At 38.1% G+C, this 17804-nt stretch overlaps 1 protein-coding gene across 1 annotated transcript in view; it reads right to left on the bottom strand.

Moving 5' to 3' along the window:
• Cdh11 (cadherin 11, type 2, OB-cadherin (osteoblast)) overlaps nucleotides 1–17804 on the bottom strand; it is a 78278-nt gene that overhangs the window by 17221 nt on the left and 43253 nt on the right. Inside the window, exons 4-10 of the mRNA XM_013012972.1 lie at nucleotides 17241–17360; nucleotides 15006–15173; nucleotides 12978–13165; nucleotides 7162–7415; nucleotides 2290–2426; nucleotides 676–809; nucleotides 312–429 (exon numbers count right to left, since the gene is read on the bottom strand). Coding sequence (XP_012868426.1) covers nucleotides 312–429; nucleotides 676–809; nucleotides 2290–2426; nucleotides 7162–7415; nucleotides 12978–13165; nucleotides 15006–15173; nucleotides 17241–17360 — 1119 coding nt within the window. The remainder of the gene's footprint in view (nucleotides 1–311; nucleotides 430–675; nucleotides 810–2289; nucleotides 2427–7161; nucleotides 7416–12977; nucleotides 13166–15005; nucleotides 15174–17240; nucleotides 17361–17804) is intronic.

The following is a 17804-nucleotide window of genomic DNA, read 5'->3' on the forward strand; positions in this document are numbered from 1 at the left end:
TAAAAAAGGAGAGAGAGATAAATACAGTTTTTTGCATATTGACCCTGTAAGCTGTTCCACTTTTTCCCCCCATTGCTTCATGAATATCAAAGCCATACAAAAATAAATAAATAAATTACAGGGAAATAAAATTAGACTCGCTTATTCCTATGTATCAAATGAGCTCAGAGAAGTGGCATTCTTATTTCCTGTTTATTCTTCAATGGGAAGGCATTATAAAGATTAGTGGAGAAATATCTGTTCTGTGCAATATGCAAGTCATCTGTCTTCCATATCTACTTCTCCGAATGAATAGGAGCCTTAATACTCACCTCGGTTATCTCTGACTGTGAAATTTGGATTGTGAATGATTTCAGGGGGCAGACTGAAGATAAATCTTGGTCCATTGGCTGTGTCATCCTTATCATCGGCACTAATTGTAACAATTGGCTGAAAGAGAAAGGTGGACCATAAGTATATCATGATGATGTCATTGCCATGATCATTTATTCAAAAATTCCTGGCTGGTTACCAAAAAAAAAGCCTGGTTTTAATGATGGAATCTAGCTTCTGAACGATACAGGAGTAGGGGTTCTCCTTGCACGGTGGGAATTATCTCCAAGTGATACTTTCCCAAGCAAACTCTGTTTCTAAATGGACTGCTTGTAGAACTAGGAAAGGAGAAAGCACCATTACCTGGTTGGAAAGTGGCTTGGTCTGGTCACTCTCACAGATGAAGCCTTCATAAGGGGCAGCAAACTTGGGAGCGTTATCGTTGACATCAAGGACTCTGATGGCCACTGGAACCTTGGCTTCCTGGTGTCTGTTGTCTGGAAGGAGAAAATGCAGATAGTGAACCCATGCCACCGCATAGGAACACACACATTGACCTAAGCTTGCTCTTGGGAATGGAAGGAAATATTTCAGTCACTCCGTTGGAAAGGCATGGTACCAAATGCTACCCACTTGTATATTTGATACGCTTTGGGAAGCGACTGAGTATTGAGGATTCTGACCAATTGGATGGGCTATTGCCTTGAAGGACACATAATAACATAGCTTTCTTGGGAATTGTGAAAACTAAGAAGTGGAGTCTCCTTGAAGGAAGGAGATCAACAGGAACAGGCTCTGAAAGATGTATCTTGTTCTCTGCTCCACTTTCTCTTTCTGCTTGCTATCTGCCAGGAAGTCTGCAGCTTCGTTTCCGTGGCTTGCTTTGGATGCCATGATGCTTTGCCATACCACCGGCACATAGCAAGGATGCAAGCAAGCTACCATAGGCTGAAACCTGAGGTGAAATATGTCTTCCCTCCTGTTAAGTGGTTCTTTCAAATACTTGTTACAGCAATGAAAAGAAAAAAAAAAGTGATGGATACAGGCACTATTGGCATAAAACCTATGGAAAAGCTGAAGACTGTTCAGTCTAAAAGAAGGATTTCAAGAATATATGTCAGTATTAGACCAGAAAATACTAAACTGCTTTGTCAATTCTGCTGGCCTTGATGCACAGCTTTGATTTTAAAGGGTTCAAGCAGAGCCTAATCCCCAGAGAGAGTCTACTTCAGTGGTTCTCAAAGTAGGATCCCTTAACATCACCTTATCTGACCTATTCTGCTTGTCTCAGACATACATTAGATATTGCAAATAAGGGAAACCATGGGACCTATGTTTCTTTGGGCTTGGCTTACTTCACTTAATGAATCCTAAGATATGTGTTCAAATGTTTTTTTTTTCTTTCATGCGATTGTTTCTAACGCATTTATAAGATTATTTCTTTGTTGCTTTGTATGTCCCTCCCCCACAGTATAACCCCTGCTCTCACTGTAAAAAAAAAAAGTAGGGTCCCCAAGATCAGCATCAAAGCCATCTGAGGAATTCTTGGACTTCATTCTTGAGCCCTGAAATGGGACCTAGAAATGTTTGCAATGCCAAGCCAACCATGAGATATCTGGAGTTCGTGACTCATGGACAAGTTCAAGAACTACTGGTCTATAGATAAACAGATCCCACAAGTTTTGCTTCTAAGGATGCTGTTTGGAGTTTAACCAGAGGATCATGAATTTAAAAACTGCTGAGGACTAACCGAGATCTTGCCAAGTATGTGTTTCATTCTGCGAAAGAAAATACAAACATTTGCACTTGCTTCTCTTTCTTCTTAGATAGGTCACTGAATATAAATTTCAAAGAATGAAAAGTATCTATAAGACTAAAATGTCTATCTCAGCTCTTTCATTTTCTAGACGATAAAGAGAGTCTAAAGGGATTACTATTCAGTAAAATAGAAACCAAAACCCTTATGAGAATACTTACGGATTTCTGCTGCAAAGACTGAGATGTTTAGCCAGGGCGTTTCTTCTCTATCTAGAGGCTTTGTAGTTTTAATAAAACCATCCTCTGGATTAATAGTGAAAAACCTGTCGAGGTCAGTATGACGATCAATGGAATACCTAAGCAGAATGCAAATGAAGCAATTAGACCAAGATATTCAGAGCAGCTTAATATCTGAATATTTTCTCCATGTAATATTTAAAGCACCTTTTTTCAATGAATCACTTGAATTAGGTCTTCCTTTTTTAATCAAATTTACTTCTTGAACTTTGAACATGAATCTTTTATAGAAATCATATTGCCACATTGGAATTCTGTATTCAGTACAATGAATGAAGCAACTCTTTAGCATATTTGATTGAGAAGCATAATCACATGTTGCATATTTCTCCATATTTACTACAATCACCCACCATCTGAATATTTATGAAATTGCATTTGGGAAGAAGCTCGCTTTGCTCCCAAACTACTCAGAAACTCACAAATGCAGAAAACCTTTACCGTTTTGTGGCACATTAAATATTAAACACTTTCAAGTTTATCCAAACTCATCATCAAAGATTATTTATAGCTCTTTAAAAATATCCATTTTCTCCTTATTTAATTAAAACATATTATCTATATTTTGGATGAATTGCTTCAGTTTCTTTAGTCATAGATATTCTTAGGTTGCTTGGTTTTGAAGCCTATGGTGAAAAATTCAAAACTGTGTTGGCCAGTAACTTTTGTAGCATTCTCTTCCTTTTTTTTAACCAAAAAAGGCTTTAACGGGCTTATTGAAGCCCATTAAATAGGTTATAACCACTCAACTATGCCAACTTCAAAGAGGAAAAAAAGCAAAGGTAGATCATTCATTCAGATAGCCTGCTTTGTTTCATAAAAGGGCAGTTTCCTAATTCTTAGAAATCTTCACTGTATTTCCCTAATTTTTTCAGAATGTATGCATTTGAAGGTGTTCATGGATCATCAGAAATATTAAAGAATATTATAGATATCAAGGACCATAAATATCACAGGGTATATTCTCCCAAATTTACAAATGCTGGAATTTACCAACAGCCTATGTCTAGTGTAGAGACTCCATTAGTAGAGCCAAGAGAGACTGCTCAGTGTCCAGTGAGCAGTACTTCACAGTACACACACAAACCATGGGGTGTCTGTGAGGTCCCCTGTGGGAATGGAATAGTGTGTCCCGTGCCTACTGTTCAACCTAAAAATGGCCAGGATAGAGTTTAGTATTTAGTTGGGATGACAGTAATATGAACCAAAAGTGCTAATAAATCAAGACGTTGTTCTGTAGTCTAAGCTTGTGGCTTTAAAATTTGGAAAGTTCTAGGTACAACTTTATGTTCTACTAACTCATTATTATTATTATTATTATTATTATTATTGGAAAGACGATTTAAGGTCTTTGAACCTCAGCATGCTTAGTTTATAAATTAGAATGGCAATAATCCTTAACTTCTGCATTATTTGTGAGAATGAAATAAAATAATAATATTTAAGATATTACCCTCATGTCTTACACACATCAAGGGACCCAACCTATAATATCTGCTTGTGTGTGTGTGTGTGTGTGTGCGCGCGCACACGCGCGTGTGTGTGCGTTGCTAGAAGCTCTCAGTTGTTGGAGAGTATCCTCCATCCTATAGCCAATGAGAAGTCATGGAATGCTGTCAAGGAGGGAAATAATTTATTATCTGAGTCATTACTAAGTAAGCATAGACAAGATGTTCTGAGCAAGTGAACTTGGAGGAAAGACCAGAGAAAATTTAAGGATCTTATATAGTCCTTAAAGCATAAAGAGGATAGGATAGTTTGATACCAGGGTGATAAGAGGACTGGAAAGTCATGATTTAAAAAAGAAAAGGAGGACTCAGCAGATATTTGGATGCCTAAGAAAGGTTGGGAGAGTCTTAGACATCTTCTGGCTTGAGTGTCTGAGTTGAAGACATGAAAAGAACGTTAATTTAGCAGAGAGGGACATGCTGAAATTCCTAAGACAGTAAAGACTTGACCCCATGGTAGGCAGAGGTATAATAATGAGCACATGAAGAGAGAAACAACTGGGTGAAAAATGCACAGCACTCAAGATGAGGAACACAGAATTAGAACCAGGAGATCAGACTACCGGCAGAGAATGTGGCACTTCATCTCAGTCACCTCAGTACACAAAGTACATTCCTACAATGCAGTGGACATACATGGAGAAGTCAAAGTGAAAAGCTGAGTTTTAGGGAAGCCCCAGCACCCGAACAGTGATCAAAGACTCAAGAGAGTACCAGAAATGGGGTCTTCTGGGGCATATACAATTGACTGTCAAGGAAACAAAGAGAATTATTTCAAGAAGTAAATAAAGTGCTAAACAAAAATGCATCAGAGGCTATAGAATCCAAGATACATACGACATATCCAAGCAGCTGAGAGTTGCGGTGATAGTGCAAGGCCTTACCTACTTGTCCAACTTTACCAAATACCTTCAAGAGGCAGAGCAGCCTCTGGGAATAAGAGGTCTGTGAATTAAAAACTCAAATGCCCTTTCACAATCTATCTGGCAATTCTAAGAACATGAACCAAAGGGGGTGGGGTGGGTAGCTGGTTCCAGTTCAATACTGAGCATCCGTAGATAATTATAGAATTGCAAATCTCCTACAGGCACAGAATAGCTACCACTGAAAACATGACCCAAATAACCAGTTGCAGTCATGGATCCTACTAGATAATGAATTGCAGAGGAAATGAATAGCTTTTCCATGAGTTTTTACGTCATTGTCCCTCTATAAAGGTCCTGATGCACATCAGCTCTCTAAATTACAGTTAATCCATTTAAAACTCATACTGGAAACATCTGTACATAGTTCCAAGGTGCAATGAGGGTCGCTGGTTTATTATATAAGGTTTCTTCCTACATGGAAATAATATAATAGTCCAATCTTTCTGGAGAAATATTTCCATTAGTTGCCAATGAGTTAAGGAATTAAAAGACCCGATTAGACCTAGAGTAGATTTGGGCTAAAATCCAGTTTCCAAAACTAGTCATGTGAGTTTATGGAAGTAATTTCATCCATTTGAACTCAGTCTTTACTTACTCCTAAAGCAGTCACAGCCTAAAACGCCATCTCTGATGAGTAACTTAAATAACTATATTAAACTCTAAACAGGATATGATGAAGGTCCCCAAAATATTGTAATTATCTTTCTCCAGAAATAAATATTGTCCAAAAATCTAACACAGAGATTCCTTCTATGCTACCATCATTTACTTTAATACAAATGGGCAAACTCAGTTGTTTATAATATTATTTTCATATTCAACTTTCTTTTTAATGTTTTCCTGATCATAGTGGCTCTGTAGTGAATTTAAAACTTTCTATTGTTACCTATCAATTGTATTGGTACAAGGATGTTTCCATAGGTGTTTCTTTGTGCAATGATCAAATCTAGGCTATTAGCATATCTATCATCTTAAACAGTCATCATTTCTTTGTAAGAAAAATGTTCAACTGCCTTATGTTATAGCTTTCTGGAATATAAAATACCTTATTGATTGGTATCAACCATATTTTCCTCCTTGCTACTGGTCTTAATTCTATCTCTGGAAAAATGTTTGTTTTGGAATTTTATAAGTATTTCCTTCCCAAAATATACTAGAAACCCCTAATATATGATTACTGAAGGTTTCCTGAATAGATATCTGAATAAGATGCCATCACTTTCTTCTACAATCACTCATATTTGTGAGCTTGATTTTCTAAGACAGGTGTTTCAATAAATGAGCATTAGAAATCTTCTAGAATAAATTATGTTCAGTGGAAAAATGCAGTGATGAACTAGAACAGAAGTCAACCCACCTTTTCTATTAAGGGCTGGTAAATATTTGAGGCTCTGCAGTACATAAAGCCTTTGCCTATACTACCCAGCTCTACCCTGGTAGCATTAGACCTGGCAGCTATAGGTAAATAAATCATGTGACCATCTTCTTTATCTTTTCTTTTTTTTTTCATGCCAATCCTGGGCCTTTAACTCAGGGCCCAACATCTGTCTTTGAGCAACTTTTGCTCAAAGCTAGTGCTCTCCTGTCTCTTGGTAGGTTAGTGGGAGATAAGAGTCTCACAGAATTTCCTGCCTGCCTGGGATGGCTTCAAACCACAATTCTCAGATCTCAGTCTCCTGAATAGCTAGGATTATAGCCGTGAGCTACCAGCACCCAATTTTTTTCTATAAAATTGTATTTTAAAAAAAAGGTGTTGAGAATAAAGTTGGAGGAATCACAGTTCTTGACTTCAAACTTAATATAAAGCCATAGTAATCAAAACTATGTGATAGTTTAATATGGACAGGCAGGCAGATGAGTGAAGTAAAATTGAGAGTCCAAAATAAAACCACATAGCAGTGGTCAACATTCAAGACCATTCAGATGAGAAGAACAGATTTCAATAAATAGTACTGAGATGGTTGAATATCTGCATGCACAAGTAAGAAGTGGAGTTCTCTCACTACATGTGAAAACCATTGTGAAATGCATCAAAGGCCATTTTCATTATTTATGCTTTGCCCTAGTTCCTAGGCCAGCGAATGGTTCTTTCGTCCAATATACATTGAGAAATCTGCTCCTTAGAGAAACTACAGCTTGAACAATCCTAACCAAAAATTTTAGTAACAGAGATGAAGTGCAGCTCCTATATTCTCAATCTTAATCCAACTTCCATTTCATTGGACCTCATTTTATCAGGTCCAATGATTTTGACGTGAGGAAAATGTGTTTTCTACATGGTTTTGCATCCAAACCCACTCATTCAAGTTTGTTTATTTTGTTGTTGTTGTTGTTGTTTGAAATTATATATCCCCATGTACCTTATTGGGCTGTTGGCAGCATCAGCATCTTTGGCATGAACTCTCCCAACCACTGTGCCAGCAGCTGCATTTTCTTGGACTTCGTGGATATAACTCGGGGCCAAGAACATGGGGGGCTCATCAGCATCTTCTACTGCAATCTTGACTGTCACGGTGTCTTTGAAAGGCCCGTTGCTGATGAACTTCGGGTCGATGTGCACGTTGGCAGCCTCTACCTTCAAGCTATACGCTCTTTTGGTTTCAAAATCTACGGGCTGGCAAGAATGAAGAAAAGATTGACACACAATGCCTCGAGAAGCTAATGCAAGAGAAAGAAAAGTTTCATGAGGCCAAGTAAATATTTCCTCAAGGAGAGAAAAATCAGGGGCTGGGAAGGTAGCTCAGTGGTAGAGTGCTTGTCTCGCATGCATGAGGCCCTGGGTTCGATTCCTCAGCACCACAGAAGCAGAAAAAAAAAGCCGAAAGTGATGCTGTGGCTCAAGTGGTAGAGTGTTCTCCTTGAGCTGAAGAGCTGAGGCCCAGAGTTCAACCCTCACGACTGACCAAAAAAGAGACAGACAAGACAGACAGAAAGAAAGAAATCAGTATCAATTAACATCCAATTACCTGAGCCATTTGGTCAGAAAAACAAAAGCAAAACCAGCCAGTTCAATCGCTGAGACATGGAATGTATTTAAGGGGTCATTTTTAGGATCCTAACAAGGAATGGCCACATTCACCTAAAATAAATTTCATATTCTCCAGTAATTCCCAGGTGGCTCAATTTGGTCACTTCAAGCCATCTAACAAAAGGCATTAAAATGCTACAAAAATAATTTTCTAGTCCATGCTGTAGAAAATGAAGACATTATGTAGCATATCCACAAATGTCACTCCAAGAACCAAGCACAGTCTCATTTGATATTGTCGAACATACACAGAACTCGCCTATTATAATCATATTTGCAGCTTCAATGTTTTGTAACTTTCTGACCACTGTGTTTCCCATCATCTGTAACTCTTACCAGCAGTATATGTGAGATTACTCAAGGGGGTTTATGGGTCCTCCAGGGAGGTGGAGCTATTAAATATCTTACTCATTGGCATCATTATTCCTTTCTCTGAATCCTGAACATCTGAAAATAGTGCTGATTTTAACATATCTGTTTTACTTCCCAATAGAGCTGTCTATGATTCTACTCTCTAGCTAAAATGAAAGGGCAGGGTTTTGTTGGCTGGCATTTATTTTTTAGGTTGCCTTCTATTAGTGGTAAGTGATGTTAGTGAAGCTCATTCTTCCTTCAGAGAAGAATGCAGAGATATGAAAAACATGGCCTGTTTTAAAAAAAAGTATAAGCAATACACATTCTACCTAGCTAGGAAAGAAACACTGAGAAATAAAACTGATTATAAGTAATCCTTCCTTCTCAACAAGAGGAAATTCAGAGAGTTAAGAAAGGGTGAGACACTGGGCAAATTCCAATGCCTAGGAAGTTTTCTAACTAACATTCTAGATGATGCCGAACTATCAAGTGTTTAGGGAAAGCTTGATACTTGAAGGCAAGCATCTGCCTGCCCTGTGGTTGTCATTTGCATAGCAAACACTGATTTTTGAATAGGCACCCTATTGTGAGGCTTAGATCTAACCTAAATCTGTACAGTTCCAAACCAGGGGTGGTCTCTTTCAGAAAGGTGAAACATAGTCAGCATCCTTTACACTTTATATCTTCCCATCTCTCACTCTGGAATCAGGGAACACAAGCTTTTCCTCAAAGTAAACCTCATCCCTGCCGCTGCATCACCCCAAGGGGGACCCAGCAGCTTCCTTATCCTTATTGTGTGTTCATGAACAGTGGGAAAGAATGATGTTTATAGATCTCTGAACCATCTGCAATTTCTCCGAATCTGTCATTACTAGACAGAACCCTGAGATAGGATCATGCAGAGAAGAGGTCATCTGTAACCAGAAAAAGGGGAGAAGTTCATTCCTTTCCTTTTGCTAGGGGAGGAACATCACAGAGGAATCCCCTGATTCTTGCCCATCTTTGTTGGCCTTTGTCTTCCCAAATGCCTGCAAACAACTCTCCCAAGTGATCTTCTACATCAATCCTTTTGGCTGAATGAGGAACAGGTCTGATGGTTGGCTGGATAACATTTACGAATGTGCTTTACCATTTACTCCCTTTCCTCTTTCCAAAAAGGAGTAGAGGTAGTTCCCCATGTGAACATTTATATCCATGTTATGAGTAGTTGGAATAAAGCTAAATGAGGCAACACACTGAATAAGCCATAAAAATCTTAATACCCCCTAGTTAACTAATCCCCACCTCTGAAAATTTTCCCTGAGGGATTAATTCAACAGAAAACCCAAACAAACAATATTCAAAAAATGCACAATATTTGTTCACTGTAATAGAGGGTTATATCTAATCTGGGGAAATGTATACACAAAACACCAAGTCCAACTGTGAGATTTTATTAAGGAAATAATGGTCCATCGATAGTTTGAGATGTTATGTAGTCATTAAAAATGATTATGTATATTATATAACAGCATGTAAAATGTTTATGATGTGACATTAAGTTAACAAATCTGATCACCCTATGATTACAAGCATGCCAAATATTAAGCACCCACATCTCTACACATGTGGACTCAGAATAGAAAGAAACATCAGATATAAAAATGGTTGTATGAAAATAAGGAGTACTTAAAATGTCTTATAATGCCCGTTTCATGCTGCTTCACATGTTTATTTGGCTGAAAATAAACAGCTTGGAAACTGTGCTGGGATTTCTCTGCAATAGATAGGATTCCCAGTTGGTTAAGGGTATTGCAGTAGACAGATTGGACTTGCATCCTCACAGCTAGCAATCTACCTAAAATGTTCGTCTCTAATTTACATTATCTTCAGCTAACCAATAGAGATTGGGTAAATACTCTGGGGCAAGATTTCTTTTCTCTTGTTCCCCCGTGAAATTCTGGACCAAGTCAGAACTCAAAAAACATTAGTTTTCAAATTAGTTAAAGAATGAATCAGTTTCTAATTATTTTTCTTTTGACTCTCCTTTGCTACGATCATACTACATCTTCTGCCTTGCTCGGTTCTTTGGAAGGTCTCCTTTGCATTGCAAACCACAGTTGTGCTATAAAGATCTCAAGTTCTAAAGACTAGATGCAATCTCATAGATGTAGCCTGTTTTCATGGATACCAGTCCTTCCAGAGTTCGCTTTTCTACCTTTTCTCTTCCCTCTATCTTTTCAAGCCCAACTGAATGATCAAGATTCAACTCAAGATGTACAGTTATTAATAGCCATACTCCTAGGACTTAATATTTATGAACACTGGATTTCAACGGGGGTGTGATATTTGCCTCCAATCATTCCAAAGATGTTCATGAATGACTAAAGCTATTTTTTTAATTAAAATAACTACTAGGGTAACTGACCCCTAGTGAGAAAAACCTAGATGACACCCAGAACAACCCTTAGAGCAAAGAAGGTCCCAGCTTGAAACTTCAACACTGACAAAGCGAGGAAAAGTCCTCGTATTTTAATTCTCTTCTCGCCACCACGTCCTGTTAAATGTTGATCTTCCTGTAGCCTGTACTTCTTCTCATGCACCTGAGCTTTACAGCTTTTACCAAGATCTTGTCTGACAAATAAAACATAAAACACGAGAACGCTGTAATTCTTTGTTGGCGAACAAAGTAAGAAATAAAAGAAAATACTATATTAACAGAATATCTTTTTTAAAAAAGAAAAGGATATCTCGAGTGTGGGAATACATGTGTATAATTCAAGCATTTGGGAGACTTAAGAACGAGGATCATGTGTTCAAGGCCAGCCTCCGTCACACACAACAGCAAAATCTTTAAAATACAAAAATACTTTCATGATTTCCCCATCCTGTTTGATATGATTCAACCACATGTAGTGATTTCCACAGGACTCATAGTTTTACTCTGCTGAACTTACTTTTGATTTTTTTTTGTCTTGGTGGACTTTTGGAACTTTATGCTATAAATTAAAGCAAATATTCTCTTGCAAATGAAGTATCCCCCTACATTGTATTAAACATACATGCCAGAGCTTTGTAGAAGACTGGTTCCTTGCCTATAAAAAAATGGAGAACTGGGGGAAAGTGCAAAAATTAATCATATGCAGAGAGCTCATTTGCCATATGTGAGTTCCATGGGGATGATTTAGGCATTTCAAGGGTTTAGCGACACGGTGCATGTTTATGCCCTGAATATACTGAACACAGGTGACAACCTTCACATTGCCAACTATCAAATTACTGCAGCATAGGGAGAATGGGAGGCAGGAAATGCTGATGTCAACGTTCATGTGTCAGTGTCAAGCAGGAGGGAGAGTAATATTAATTAACAAAGTAAGCTGACAGCTCCAGGCTGCCACACGGTTCACACAGCTACTTTTCAGAAGAGAAGTCAGAAGGAAAAAAAAAATACTTGATCCTTTTGTGGAGGCTGATTATACAGCTTCCTTGAGTTATTCCATTCATAGTGACTCATGGAGACTTTTCCAACTAGCTAAAAGGTTATCTCCAATCATCCCGCTCTCTCTTTCCATGCCTTGATTATGGCAGTCACCTCTTACTTTCTATTTGCTCTGTGTCTCCCACATATTTTCCGTCGATCCAACAAAATTCCCACTGTTGTAAAAGTTCAGCTTCCTATGACCCCATCACCATCCTCCCAGGATCTGCTTTCTCCCATCCCAGCCTTAACCCCTCTCCAGCTACTGGCCTCTTTATTGATTCTGCAAATTAAATCTTTATCCGTGTTGGAGTCCAATCTTCCCATCACCCCAAGAAACTTAATATTCATGCGATAAATCCAAGTAGAAAATGAAGGCTTGATTAAAACCCAGGTAATCCCATCATTGAATTCACTTTTAACACTCCATTCACTGTGAGTATGGACAGAGTTGAATTCTCAATTGGGGAAAAGCATTTTAGAATCTACTACAACTGTTCCTTCACTTGAAAGAGAATCTTACCTGACTTTCTTTTATGAGACCTTTGTGGCTGAATCATTTTCCAAGTGTCTTAAGAAGAAATGTGTTCCAAAATTTAATAGTTCTGAAGTTCACACCTGTGTGTGACTCTGAGCAGGTCAAACTACTGAATTTGTTTATGGCTCTATCACCTAACTAATTTGTTCCTTGGGACAATATTAAACACTTCTATGATTGTTTTTCATACTAAAAATAAATGAGATATCTGTAAGAGGTTCAGGCTAAATTGCATTATAATGTTGAGTAACAGATTTACAAACCCAAACAGAAGCGGTTAACACCTCTTTGCAATGAATTAATATAAGGGACATGTTTCTAATGACAGCTGACTACTGTGGAAGGTCCAATGTCACTGTTAACCTAGATCCAATTTTGAAAGAAAAAACAAGAGGCCTGTTTCAAATTCCACCAGAGTTCCATCACTGCAAGGAACCTTGGATGTTTGAAATAAGTTTTGAACAGCCTGAATTAACAGATTCCATTTGGCAGAACTAAAGAGGCTCAGGGCTACTTCTCCCAAGTCTACTCTAATCTAGTTCTACCAGAGAACTGTGTCCAAACATAGAACTAGCCAACAATCTCAGACAGGCATCATCACTACTTTAATCAGCAGAAACAGAAAGAAAATACACTTCTGTTATCTCCAAGTGCTCAGAACTGCGCTGCAAAATGAAGTCAGTGCCCAATTGCCCATAGTTTCTTTTCTTAACTTTCATCCTGTCCCCTGCCTGGTTGTCCGGGAAAAGCAAGTCACAGAAAATAGCAGAGACATGTTCAATTCCTCCTCCAAATTCACCTTTTTGAGCTTCACCACACCCTCCTGGGTTTCATAGTCTGTCGTGATTTCAAACAGCTCCATGCCATCTCCATCCACAATATTGTACGTGACTAAGCCATTTTCTCCGATGTCTGGGTCTTTAGCTTTGACTCTCCCAACTTCCTCTCCAGGGACTGCTGCCTCTGACACAGACATCTGGTACACACCTGGAAGAAGAGGAAGAGTTGGAAGAAAGAGGAGAAAAAGATGACATCCTTTTTTTATTATTATTATTTTGCAGCTGTAAACTTCCAAGTTTGTTTGTTTTTTCACTGAATCCCAATAAATTTCTCCAAGGATTTGAAATGGACTTTTCTATTGATTAAAAACATGAAAGAAGTGGAAGATAGATTAAAAATAAGAAACTGCAGGTGGCCTGATTACTAAGAGGTTCTGTTCTGTATAGGATGATGAAATAATTGGTGAAATATGAACTGAGGGGGTCCTTGCTCACATAGAAGGAACAATGCTTGTTACAGTCCTTAACTTAGACAATGATTAAAAACCAGCACCACTTAAACATATTCAAAGGGCTGGGTTACCATGCTTTAAAGATGGTCAGTAAGTTAATTTCAGGGGACAGCAATGGCATTGTGAAGGCCAAGGGAAAAACAAAACAAAACACTCTCTGTTTAAAAACAATTGAGGGGATCCATACTTATTTTAAAATCCAGTGTTTTATTTTACCTCTCAAGGTTATATCTGTCCCAACTCTCAGGCTCTCTTCTTAATCTCCTTCAACACCAGCTCAAGTACAACATTCTCTGTAAGCTTTCCTAACAGGTAACCTTTCCACATTCATATTTGCTTACTGTGTCTTAGGAATTTAGTATGTGTCAGGCACTGTCCTAACCCCCAAGAGACTTTAGAGTAAGCAAAACAGTCAAGATTTCTCTTTTAAAGAAGCACAGAAGAAGGAAAGAAAACCACGTGTGTGTGTGTGTGTGTGTGTGTGTGTGTGTGTGTGTGTGTGTGTATTCACTCTGATGTCATCACTAGGAAACCAAAAAATAAATTTCATTAAGAGATGTTAGATAATGAGAGAGTATGTGTTGGTTATATGTAAGTATACGATTGTGTGGGTCTGCTGGTAGATGTCTGACTCAGTGTCTAAGTTGTGTATATGTGAATATGTATGAATATGATGTAAAGAGTTTATCTATGACCATATAAGATATATGTGTGTGTGTTTGTGGATGTGGATGAATATGAGTGTAAACATATCTTCTGCTAAATATACATAGAAGGAGAAGAAGGAAGATTCATTTAATAGAGCCTGATGAGAGAAGACATCACATTCTACTGAAGAGAAAGAAAGAATGGGACAAGTGTGAATATCTAGGGAATAAAACATCACAGGCCAGGAAACAACAAACGTAAAGATTGCTGAGGTGTGGCATTGTGATTATATATAGAATAGCAAGAACAAAACTGTGGCAAGTGTGCTGTCTGGTAACAGAAAAGCGTAGGTCGAAAGTTGGGGAGTTGTGGCAGAAGCAAAAGACATTGAAAAGAGTTGGTGTGGGAGGGAAAGCCCAAATCTAACATTTTTCCTGTCATTATCTTGGCATTTTCAGGATCCTCAGTCTGAAACACACCACGCAGATGCAGCACGTGGAAACCTTGCCCCTCCTACTAAGCTAAGTGACCTCTTCAGCATTAGTTTCCTCTTATATGACTTTTGTCAGTTGTAGCACTCCTTCGGTGTTCATATTATTTGGCTTTGGGTATCTCCTCTTTGGACTTGAATTCGAGGTAATCTTAGACTTTCAGCTGGAAGGCACGGTGGGACAATCTCTCTGTAGACAATTACCAACATACAGAAAGATTACTGTTGTTGGGACTGTTATTTCTATCTTGGTTTTGTCCTTCACAAGGATAATAGAAAGAGCTCCTAAAATTGTAGACATTTCGCTTGAAGGCTGGATGAAATAGGCATGGGTTAAGAGAAGATGAGTCCTTATATGTGGCAGGGTTGAACACTGAAAGCCAAGCCAAACTACTTACTCTGTGGAAACTTTGGTGGGTTGTCATTGACATCTGTGAGTGTGATCGTCACTTTGGTTGTCCCTGAGAGTCCTCCCATGTGCCCACCCATGTCCTTGGCCTGAATCACCACGTGGTACTCCTCCTTGGCTTCCCTGTCCATATTGGGAAGGGCTGTCCTGATGATACCTGCATACGGGAGCAGAAAATATCACCAATATTCACTTATAAGAACACTACCATGCTGGGCACCATGGCTCACACCCATATCCTAGCTCTTCAGGAGGCTGAGATCTGAGGATCACAATTCAAAGTCAGCCCCAGTAGGAAAGTCTGTGAGACCCTGAAAGACCAGCAAAAAGACAGAAGTGGAGCTGTTGCTCAAGTAATAGAGCACGAGCCTTGAGCAACAGAGCTCAGGGAAAGCACCCAGGCCATGAGTTCAAGCTCTAGTACTGGCACAAATCAAACACACACACACACACACACACACACACACACACACACACACACACACACACAGCACACAGCACACAGCACACTACCATAAGGAAGATGTCTTAAGTACTACAGAAGAAAAAAAAAAGTCTTTCGCCTTCAAAAACATCATTTCAACAATTGCAACCTAAAACAGCTATTCTTGAATAACCACAGCATTTTCAAGCAAAATCATACAAGTTTCACAGGCAACAATTTTCTTTTATTTGTTTCTCTGAACATTCAAGTAAAAAAACCTCAAAAAATGCAACAATAACAACAAAAAAATCCTGGAGATTGAGATATTTGAGTGCCCAATGTATGAATAGCTATGATTTACTATTTTTTGGATTTCTTTTAGAAATCTATCCTATATGCAATTATTAGAAATATATCTATAGTTCATATGAATTATAAATTAGAGAGACATATTTTGTGCAGTAAATTTAAAAGCTACTATTAATATTTGAAAGAGTGATCCAATATGGGTTAGAAATATGTACAATGCTTACATAAATACCATCAGTTAATACTAATAACAATAATAAATTCACGATTGACTATTATTATCTTTAAGTAGTTGTACAAAGGAGTTGTCATATAACAAAGCAATTTATGAATAAAATGCATCTTGTTCCTGGAATATGATTCTTGAAAACTGCTCATTCAAATCTCTGGGGTATGTATGAAAGTATTTTCTCTGTCTCTCACTGTATCTCCTCTCTCTGTGTATAGATACAATAGAATTTGCACTAGATACATTAGTCCTTATTGTTTTCCTCCCATTGTTGATTTTGAGGAAGATACTGAAACTCAATGGACTTTATTTTCCTTATCTGTTAAATAATTTGTAGGTTCAAATGATAGTGATTAACCATGAATCTTTGAGACAATAAACAATAATAATACTCCAACTGTTAACATCTCAAGAACCTAGATGATCTTTATATTCCTTTATCATTGCCTGTGACGAAACCATAGTAGATGACTGAGTAACTCCATAAATTGTGGTCTGGAATAGTGTGACTATAATCAAATGTATTCCTGCATGAAAAACTTAAAGGTAAATCAACAAAATACTATATATATACATGAATATACAAATTTCAGTGTTAACCTAAGTATAGATTCTTTGTAATTATCTTTTTAAAAAGATGCCATTTCTTGAGATAATTTAAATGAGCACATTTACAGAATGTTAGTGTTTATTCCACTTGAGAATCAAAGTTGGCTTAAAATGAAGTGAAATATTTTGGTTTGTGTTGTTATTTTATTCAATTTGGGGGAGGGCAGGAATGGGGGTTGGGCATCTCTCTTCATTTTCTAAACTTCTTTTGGATGCCAATGTCCACTGAGAATCTGCCAGCTCAGCAGGAGAGATTAGGAGTGGGCTGTTTTTCAAAACCTCCCAAATATTAACACCTCCCATTTAGACCATGTCCAGTGGTATATGATTTGAGAGCTAACTGATTATCTCAGGCTGCGAGCTCTAATTCTGTTCATTTTGGAGACCCACAGTTCAAGACTTTTCTGCATGTTACAAGTATGTGTCATTATTACATCGTGACTTATGGACAGAAGTGCTAATAAACCATCTTCACACCATGTCAACTCTGTGCCCAACAGAGACACAAATTGTCTAATCGTTACCCTGATAATCTAAGGTGACCCTCTTCATACCCTTTTCCTATTTGAGGAAACTGAGGGTCAAGAGGTTTAATGAGCAGGCAATGAGGTTGCCAATTCAGAAATCACTGTGACAATAACATTCTCTAGTACCTGTCTGTGCCTCCACTGAGAAGTAGGGCTGACCTTCCAAGATGCTGTACACTAACTTGGCACTATTTCCATAGGTGGGATCGTCTGCGTCAGAAGCTGTCACCTGGATTACAGATGTCCCTGAAAAAGAGGATTGACTCATGAGTGACACTCTACCGGCTTTTCAAAGTTTGCAATGTCTCATTTTAAAAGAAGGGCAGCATCTCAATTATTCACTACTGTCTGAGATTTTCTTTTATCATTTTTATTTTTTATTATCTTTAAAAAGTTGTGTAAAGGATTCCAACTCAACATGTCAGTTTATGAGTATAATACATCTTGATCAAGTTCCTTCTTTTGTCCTTCATCTCCTCCTCTCAGACCCACTCCTATTTTCCTATACTTGAGGTACAAAACACCCATCCATCTTCTCTTTTGTTTTCTGTCTCTTTCTGATGACTTGCAGTTTAAAACTAAGCTTTCTGTCTTCTTAACCTATCCCACTATGCTGGGTTTCAATAATAATAGGAACATTATTGCCAAAACATTCTACGACCTATGCAATAGAAATGTTCAGTATGTCAA

This window comes from Dipodomys ordii, unplaced genomic scaffold (genome assembly GCF_000151885.1).
Source record: "Dipodomys ordii isolate 6190 unplaced genomic scaffold, Dord_2.0 Scaffold18, whole genome shotgun sequence".
Lineage (NCBI taxonomy): Eukaryota > Metazoa > Chordata > Mammalia > Rodentia > Heteromyidae > Dipodomys > Dipodomys ordii.